The 9872-nt window shown below is 43.6% G+C and overlaps 1 protein-coding gene across 1 annotated transcript in view; it reads right to left on the reverse strand.

Annotated features, from left to right (window-relative positions):
* NCOA4 (nuclear receptor coactivator 4) overlaps positions 1-9212 on the reverse strand; it is a 19599-nt gene extending 10387 nt beyond the window's left edge. Inside the window, exons 1-2 of the mRNA XM_015823557.1 lie at positions 9157-9212; positions 306-457 (exon numbers count right to left, since the gene is read on the reverse strand). Coding sequence (XP_015679043.1) covers positions 306-446 — 141 coding nt within the window. The 5' untranslated portion in view covers positions 447-457; positions 9157-9212. The remainder of the gene's footprint in view (positions 1-305; positions 458-9156) is intronic.
* Positions 9213-9872: the final 660 nt, after the last annotated feature.

Raw genomic sequence — 9872 nt, forward strand, 5'->3', positions numbered from 1 at the left:
AAACAAATAAACATAAACAAACAAACAAATAGATTAAACTAAATTCCTTATATCGTGTGAGGGAAATAGAGAGGGAAATTTTTTAAGGTACTAACTTCAGTTATCTATGTATGACTTTGTTTTTGGAATGACTGATTTCCCCATTGTTTTCCTGAGCACTCTGATGTAAAAATTTAAAAAAAAACAATAAAATTTGTTGGAAAAAAAAAAAGAAGAAACTCTTCGCTAAGCTACAGCATACAAGTCCTGCAGCCGGATATCACCCCTTATTAGAACCACAAGACAGGGCCCATTGCAAAAAATACCTCTTTCCAGTTGTCTTTGACTTGCTGTTCGGCTTGGACAATTTCAGCAATCGCCACTTCCAGGTCTTTTTTGGCTTGCAGGCACATATCCATATATTCTTTGTTGCCAGGGCTCCCGTTTCTCTCTTGGAAGGGGATCATCCTAGACAATTCTGGAAGAAGGAGAAAGAGAAACCACTTCAGGCCAGTGCCGGAAGCGAGATCAAGTCAGCAGTTTCATTTTTTCAGAGCTAGTTTGCCAATTTGGCACCCTCAAAATCCACAAACATCTTCTTCGCTGGTGATTTTCTCCCAATCTTTTTTTTTTTTTTTTAAAGTCAACTGGCAAAGACTTCCAGCGTTGCTCATTCCAAGCGTGACATTTATCCGTCGCATTTATTTATTGGTTCAACTTATTTGCCGGACTCCAGGAGGGCTCGCAGCAATAAAAACGGAGAAATGAAAACAAGCAGCAAAGTAATGGAACAACAGAAAACGACGAGAACACTGCAATATGAGGATAAATAAACGCCGAATGTTATGATCCCAGATTTCCAAAGCAGATTTCTTGGGGGTTTGGGATAAAAAAAAGTTCTTTTCCTTAGTCCCACCGGTGACGTCTCCTTAACGGCAAGTGGTGGACTCGCACTTTTAGCGTGCAAAAGCACTGCACGGCGTGGAGCAGGGTTGTGACAACTTTGTCACTTCTCCCCCAACTCTCAAACCGACACCGTCTCCAACACCTGGTTCGTGTTTTAAGGGTTGGCGCCAATCAAGGGAAGCATCCTTCAGTTACCTGCAGACTTTGCACTAAGCCAGGGGTAGGCAACCTTGGCTCTTTTATGACCGGTGGACTTCAACACCCAGAATTCCTGAGTCAGCATGGCTGACTCAGGAATTCTGGGAGTTGGAAGTCCACGAGTCATAAAAGAGCCACGGTTGCCTACTCCTGCACTAAGGCAAACACAGAATTCTCCCCGTGGATCTTAACTTACATAGCAAACATTTTTGGGGGATTTATTTTTGGGCTTGTTTATTCAAGTTTCTGGCTCTGCTTTCCCACAGGTGTTAAATTAACCTTTCCTACAGTAGCTTCTGGATTGGAGCCCAGGGTTCTTTAACATCTAATTCACAGAACTGTACAATTTTACAGGGTTGAGATGAGCTGTTTGAAAGTTTTCCCTCTCCTTAATTAAGGCGTCCCACACCCAAAATAAGCATTTAGAACAGGATCCCACCCGTTTTCTGATTATACAAAGTTTTCAGTAGTTAAAACTGCTGCCTCTGGATTATAATTCCTAAAAAGCATAGTGTATGAGAACAAAAAAATCCCCCAGAAATGAACTAGGGCAGTGTTTCTCAACCTTTGACAATGCTGGCTGTGGAATTCTGGGAGTTGAAGTCCACATGCCTTAAAATTGTCAAGGTTGAGAAACACCGAACTAGGGAATAGATCCAGATAGCCAGACCCCGATCTAAAACTACAACATGTTCTGCAACTCTAACAAAGCTAAACTTGAAAGTAAAATGATCCCAGACCATAATTTTATTTAACTGAAGGGTTAACCTGGAACCAAAGTACCGAGTCCCAAATCGATACAATCCAATTAACGCACAAATAAAACACTCTACAAGTTGAGGGTCAAAGAGCAAAGCACACAGCAAGAAAACAAACAAATAGAAGGATATCAAAATAAACACTTATTATTCCCGGCGAGCTGGATAAAAAAATAAATAAATAACCAGCGTAATCAGTTTTAAGAAGGCTTCTCTGCAGAGAAAGAGACTCATATCCTTTGGTTTTTCACCGGGGGCCGTCGGACTTTGCAACTGGATTAAACGGACGAATGCAAAACCCACTCCGTACTAGCCCTGGTGACGTTACCTAGTTTGGTAACGAAACGTCTGCGAGCTCAGAGAGCGCCGAGGACCCCCAAAAGTTCCCAATTGCTCCTGCAACAGTATTCAGCGCAGAATTTAGGCGCTGCTTTGACTCCCATGCTCAATTCACGATCACACAAGAGCTTCCGCTAACTTTTCCCCCGCCAGATAACTGGAAATACCTTCTTGAGTCAAATTCTGCTGTGTGCAGGAGGCTTGCAAAAAAAAAAAACCCAAAAAAACCCCCCATCCTACAGACTCATCTGTTTCCCTTCAAAAGCTTCACAACGAAAGGAGGTTTTTGGTTAACCTATCTCGACCGGGACAAAGCAGACAGCTAGCAAAGAAGCCACTTCTGCCAGCCACAGCCTACATTTCTGCCCGGCCCGCTTTCAGAGTTGGGAGTTACTCCCCCCCCCTGCTTTACTCCTTGCCGCAGCCGAGTTGCTTTCCCTTCCCTTCCCTTTTCCTGGTTCCTGCATACCTGAATTCCTGTTTTCAGAGGAGAGAAAGTTCCAGCTGATGAGACACACACAAACCAGCCGGCCGCCTTCTGCAGCCCAGGATAATTATCAACAGCTCAGCCTGCTTTAAACCTGCTTGCCAGCTGCACATTTCAGGCCCGCCCAGACTTGGCCTCGCCCCCCTCCTCCAAGCCCACGTGGGCAAGGCGCCACAGCTGGAACAGGGCCTTGCACGTCCGCCTTGCACGGCTGTGGAGAGGAGGAGGAGGAGGAGAGGGTGAAAACTGCCCAGCAACTCTCCAGAAAGAAAGGACGGGTCATTCAGGAAGGAAACAGATGCAAAGTTGAATCGTTGCAAACAGACCAAGGGATGTCTACTTTGTAAAAAAAATAAATAAAAAAAATAAAGCTATTGTTTGCACCTTTGTGTGGTATGAAGACCACTTGTGGGAAGGGACCTTGGGGGGTCATCTAGTCCAACCCCCTGCTCTGGCAGGAAACCCTATACCATTTCGGACAAATGGCTGTCCAGTCTCTTCTTAAGAACTTCCAGTGTTGGAGCACCCACAACTTCTGAAGATAAACTGTTCCACTGATTAATTGTTCTTCTATTATTATTATTATTATTATTATTAATAATAATAACAACATCATCATCTAGCCTTATCTTTCTTAAGATAAACTTTCCACTGGTTAATTAATTGTTCTATTATTATTATTACTATTATTATTATTATCATCACCATAATCAAGCCTTAACTTTCTTAAGAGAAATTGTTCCACTGGTTAATGGTTAATTGTTTTATAATATTATTGTTGTTAATTATTATTAATTATTATTATCATCAAGCCTTATCTTTCTTAAGATAAACTGTTCCACTGGTTAATTGTTCTATTATTATTATCATCATCATCATCATCATCATCATCATCATCATCATCGAGCCTTATCTTTCTTGCTCTCCCCTTCTTATAGTATTATTATTACAAGTAGTCTTCAACTTACAACAGTTTGTTTACTGAGCATTCAAAGTTACAACAGGGCTGAAAAAAAGTGATTTACAACCGTTTTCGCAGTTACAACCTTGGCAGCATTCCCTGCAGTCACGTGATGAAAATGTGGATGCTCGGCAACTGGCGTGTACTTATGACGGTTGCCTGTGTCCCAGGCTCACGTGATTCCCCTTTTTGCGACCTTCCAGAAAGCCAAGTTAATAGGGAAGCCAGATTCATTTAACAACTTATCAGCTGCAGCCATCACTTAACAACTAGTTAATGGTCGTAAAATGGGGCAAAACGCAGTTAAACTGTCTCACTTAACAACAGAATTTTTGGGGCTCAATTGCGGTCATAAATCAAGGACTGCCCATGTTATGATTGACATTACTCTGTTGCTTTGCACGCGCTGGAGGCAAATTCCTTGTGTGTGCAGTCACACTTGATCAAATCAAGTGAATTCAATTCACCTTTCCTTCCGCAAACGGGTTTGGCACAATCTCAGGCGGGGTTAAAATGAAATCTGCTTTTCCAACCAGGCCAGACTTTACAACGCCGAGCATCAGGGACACACTAAAACACGCCCTGCGCGTGGGAGAAAGCGCCCCCCCAAGCCTTCCAGGCCAAGGGGAACTGTGTGCCTTGCACCTTGACCGCCCAGCTCCCTCCTCTCCACCAAGACAGCGGGGCTGGGTGAAAGAGGAAGACCTGGTGGAAGAGTCTCCGAACAGGTAATACCAGCTAGAGCAGCATTTCCACAACCTCAAGGAGTTGAATTTCAACTTGCAAAATCCAGAATCCGACGTGGCTCAAGATCGTTTCAAGTGTGTTAAGGAAACAGGTGTAGTAGATGGTCTACCTGGCTTAAGTGTCAATTCCCCTCAAAAAATAATAATTCTCATTATAGTTCTACTGTCCCATCTTCTGGACAAGAAACATACACGGTTCTTTTTTCACTTTTGTTTTGGGTTCTAGAAACCCCAGCAAAATAAACGTGGAGGTCTAATCCAAGTTCGCCCTAATGAATTCCATTTCTGAGTAGAGACCTCAATCAATCAATCAATCAATCAATCAATCAGAATAGACCTGGAAGGATTCTTGGAGGTCTTCCAGTCCAAGCAGGTGACCCTATACCATTTCAGACAGGTGGCTGTCCAGCCTTTTCTTAAAAAACTCCATTGATGGAGCACCCACAACTTCTGGTGGCAAGCTGTTCCACTGGTGAATTGTCCTCACTGTTAGGAAGTTTCTCCTTAATTCCAGTTTGCTTCTCTCCTTGATCAGTTTCCATCCATTGTTTCTTGTCCTGCCTTCTGGTGCTTTGGAAAATAGACTGACCCCCTTCTTCTTCTTCTTCTTCTTCTTCATGGCAGCCCCACAGTCTGTGGAGCTGTTGAGATCCAGACCCGAGTCTTTGGCTACTACACAGGACAATTTTTCTGTTTTTAATGCCATAGTTTCTTTATCAGGAGAAAAACATTCCTCTCTCCCTCAAGATCAAGAACTGGGAAGCTGAACAAGGTGATTTTTGAGCACATCTGAGTGAAGGAAGAATAACTTTCTACGGTTAATCAGATTCACGATGGGTCATTTGTTAAAAAGAAAAAAGAAAGAATTAAACCAAGTAAGGTCTTGTGTCCTACAAAGTGGAGGATTGGTCAAAATCTTCTACTCCCTTAAATATTTGGGGGCTATAAGTTGCAAGCCGTTTACACTCCAATTTCTTTTTTTTCATTTGGGCCTTTGGCGACTCTGCGCTTCATTACGCTAGTCACCTTTCATTTTTTTATTGGTTTTATTGTAATTTAATTGTGAGCCACCCAGAGTCATTCCGAATCAGGCAGCAAATATGCTTAATATATTATTGTCCTTTGTTCACGACGATATGCAGCCATAGGTGCCAGTTCTAATATTGTTACCGAGTAATCTACAATTAGATTCACAGCCTAAGACTGGCAAAAACTTAATAATTAAAGTTCTTAGGACCTTAAGGATTCTTAAGATACGTGTCTAAAGATATAGGCAATTCCAACCAAGGTATTTTTTTTTTTGTAAAATTGGCGCAACCGGGTCCAATAAATTCAAAATTTCCAATTATGGAGCCTTTTAGGTATTGCTCCAGGGATCCAGCTGGTGTAAAAAACCAGATTTTTCTTTTTTCACAAGAACTCAAGATTGAACTGCAAATCCCAGTATTTACTTTTTTTAAAGTTTAATTAGATTAAATTAGTTAATAATTAATTTAATCACGGATTTAACACAACTGCAAATAACTTTTTTTTAAAAAAAACCTACAAAATACCGGGATTTGCAGATCACACTTGAACACTTATGGAACTATTATTATTATCTGCTGTCTCCCAAGCTTCCCAAATCCACCAGCGTTGTTGTGAAGATGCTGGCCTGGCAATTTTCTTTCCTTCCTCCAGATGTTAGCAGGGCTAATTCTGGCTGTTTTGTTTTGCCTGCGGAGGGCCAGGCCATGCCCCATCTCAAAACCACAAGATGCTGCAACTCACCCCGCTGTTGTTTCATTGCACCATAAATATCTTTTGCTTAATCCAAAAACCAAAAAGGCATAAAGGGATTGACGATGCTTGTTCCACATTCACTTGGTAAACAATCGCGCTTTGCTAAAACGGCCTGTTCTTCTTAAATCCAGCCATTTAATGCCTTTTCTTAAGGAAACCTCATTCATTTTAAGTGGAGTATCCATGCCCAGGCAGTCATCAAAGTGAGGAGTCCTAGTGCACTATTTATTGCTTCTGTTTTTCAGCAGGAAAATCTCGTTTGCAACTGGAAAAAAAAAACAACTTCGCATGCATGAACTCTACAAGTGTCTCACTTCTTCCACTTCCTTCTGCTTCTTTCCGATAAATTGCATCTGAAGCCCAGATTTATACCTATGCAAATGAGAGGCCTGCTCGCTTTTTCGACGCTCCTGGATAAATAGGGCAGTCCTCGACTTACACCAGTTTGTTTAGTGACAGTTTGAAGTTGCCAAAGCATTGAAAAATGTGACCTGTGGCCCTTTTTCACACTTACGACCATAGTCAGGAGATCAAACTTCAGACACTTGGCAACCGTTCTCATATTTATGACGATGACAGTAGTCCCGGGGTCATACGATCACCTTTTGCAACCAACGTGGTTGTTAAAAGTGAATTTGGCTTCCCTGATTCACTTCTTCTGAGCGGCAAACACAATGGGCAAGCCAAATTCACTTAACAACCTTAACAATCACTTAAATATGAGCCAGCCGTGTGCTGCAGCTGCCAAAAAAGCCAACACAGTGCTGGGCTGCATTAACAGAGGGATAGAATCAAGATCACGTGAAGTGTTAATACCACTTTACAATGCCTTGGTAAGGCCACACTTGGAATACTGCATCCAGTTTTGGTCACCACGATGTAAAAAAGATGCTGAGACTCTAGAAAGAGTACAGAGAAGANAGAAGAAGAAACAGCAAGTCTCAAACCACCTCCAAAACAAATAAAAATCCAGAAAGCACCTTGACCACATAAACACACAATTATGTTCTTACGAGGAGCATCAACTGCCTGGCTTTAGGACTGGTTAAGCCTCTCTTTGGAGGCCAAAGTCAAAACAGCCTCATTCTATTTTTGACCCTTTTTAATCCCGCGCACAAAAGGGAGAAAAATATCAAGCGAATAAATAATAAAAAAAGCTGTAACTAAAGCCCCCAGTATTACCCGTAAAACGGAAGATTAATGCTCCAAAACAAGTCTCTGTAAACATCTCACGACAATTATGTGTCGAGTTACACCGTCTGCCCTCGCAGCCCACGAGAAAAGGCTGAAGTTTTGCACAGTCACGTCTATTATTTCTTATTATCAAAATAAATTCAAACAGAGAAACACATATGCCACCTTCTCTTCTAGTTCTAACAGGCTTACACCCAGAAACAGAGTTGTTATTCTACTCTTAACCTTTTAAGGTCTTCAGAAATCGTGGGCGCGCCATCCCTGGAGGTTTTTAAGAAGAGACTAGACAGTCACTTGTCTGAAAGGGTTTAGGTTCTCCTGCTTGAGCAGGGGGCTGGACTAGAAGACCTCCAAAGGTCCCTTCCAGCTCTATTCTAGCCTATTCTAGTCCAACTCCCTGCTCAAGCAGGAGAGCCCAGACCACATCACCCCCTGTTCGTGAAAAGCAGAGAATAAAAATCTGTTCACCAAAATGATGGTTTCCTTTCGTGAAATGTATACGAATCCATGCAAAGCTTCCAAGCTCTTTAGGCACGTCCTTCCTATTTCATAGGGCTGAAAGGGATCCTGGAGGTCTTCTAGTCCAACCCCCTGCGCAGGCAGAAATTATATATATATAATTTCACTCCAACTGTTTTCCAATCTTTTTCTTCAAAACCTCCGAACGATGGAGCACCTACCGCTCTGGCAGGCATGTCGTTCTCCATTGACCAATTTTTTTCTGCAGTTTTTGTTATTTTATAATGCCATAAAATAACTGCCTAGCACAGTGCTGGCTGTGGAATTCTGGGAGTTGAAGTCCACATGCCTTAAAATTGTCAAGGTTGAAAAACACCCTAGCAGAACTTCACAGCATCAGCTTAAGATAACCTTTATTGTCATTTTTTTTAAATTTTTGCTGTGGGCACAAGGGCACCCATCAAAAATGAAATTTAGCGGCCTGCTCTCAAAGTGAAACACATACCTGACACACACCTAAACACAACATATGTATAGACCCACACCCCTACATATACATAGCAAATAAATATTACATACTGTCCATCTTGAATATATAACGGAAGGAGGAAGCTTGGGACTTCCTTGTCTTAAGAGACCTTCACAGCATTTGATGAAAGAAAGAGACCTGATGGCCTGATGGGGAAAACCCAGGTTCAAAAGCTGCAGGAGGGAAACCAGGTTTCCACATTGCAGACAAACCTGGTTAGTTTCAGATCTTGCAAGCCAGGAAAAGGCCAGAGTTCTGGAACTGCAAGGCTGCCCAGGCTGAACCTGGCACTTACAATGCGGATTCTCTCTCCCCCCCCCCCCAAAAAAAAGCCAATTTTATCTTCTTTTTTCTCTTTCTTCTCCTTCCTTGGCATGGAGGCGACCCCGACCTGGGATGACCCCCAGAAAGAGATAAGTGCCATCAAAGAGTAATAAAGGCAGGGCAAAAATCTCAGACGTACATAAATAAAATGACCTTTTCCCACCCAGAACTGCCCCTCCAGCTCCCAGGGAAGAAGGAATTGCAACTTGCACGTGGGAATGGAGGGTGGCAACCCGGGTCCCCGACCCACCTTTTAAAACCCCATTTCTGGGGTTTAAATTGAAGGTCATCCCAAAGGAGGCGCATTCCCCCACCCAGGCCTTTCCAGAAAGAGGGGGGGAGGAAGCCCTGAATTGCCAAGCTGGGACGGTGACACGTGTCAGCCCTTCCCACGTGCGCTTAACATAACGGGGAGGCGCCTCCCGGGCTTAGCGGAAGGAGAAGCCGGGGCGAGCTTGGTAACGGAGCCGGCAAGGCGGCCGGGCTCCACTCACCTGTCGAGCGGCGATCAGAGTTACGACCCTCCGAGGCTCCGGAAAAGGAAAGAGGCCTCCCTGCTCCTGCCGCCGAGCCTCGCGAGAGTTCCCGGCGCAGGGAGGCCGCGCGGAAGTCTCGCGAGGCTTCGAGGAGGCATGCGCAATGGCGCCCGGTGAGGCCGAGCCAGGAGTTGAGGGAGGGGCGCCTCTCCTTGCTTAGCGGAAACGGGAGTTCCGGGGGGGGTTCTTTCAGGGCGCCCCCCCTCCCGAGATTGGGGGGCAGCCACTTCCACAGAAAGAGGGGTTGGGGGGGCTGTCAAGGGGCGGTTCTTGGCTGATCTTTGGGAACTAAACGGGTTGGAGGCGGAGAGGGCTTGGATGGGAGACCACCAGGAAATATTATGTCTTCTTTCTCCCCCCCCCCCTTTACCCAGATTTAGCATTGTGAGATTTGGTTTTATTTGCATGATCAAAAGCTGCTTAACTTTGGTCCTCCTGTTTTGTTATCCCATTACTTATCCCCCCCCCTAATTAGTTTAGATTTAGATTTAGATTTAGATTTTATTAAATTTATACCCCGCCCTTCTCCCGGAGGACTCAGGGCGGCTTACAGCCAGTTTAAAACAATGATACAATACAAAATTTAAAAAGATTAAAAATAACTATTTAAATTTGGCCGCTTCTACTAAAAATTTAATTTAAAACCCCTTTAAAATACCCCTAGGCCAGTCCTG

Source organism: Protobothrops mucrosquamatus, unplaced genomic scaffold, assembly GCF_001527695.2.
Source record: "Protobothrops mucrosquamatus isolate PMUCROS unplaced genomic scaffold, P.Mucros_1.0 scaffold1911, whole genome shotgun sequence".
NCBI lineage: Eukaryota > Metazoa > Chordata > Lepidosauria > Squamata > Viperidae > Protobothrops > Protobothrops mucrosquamatus.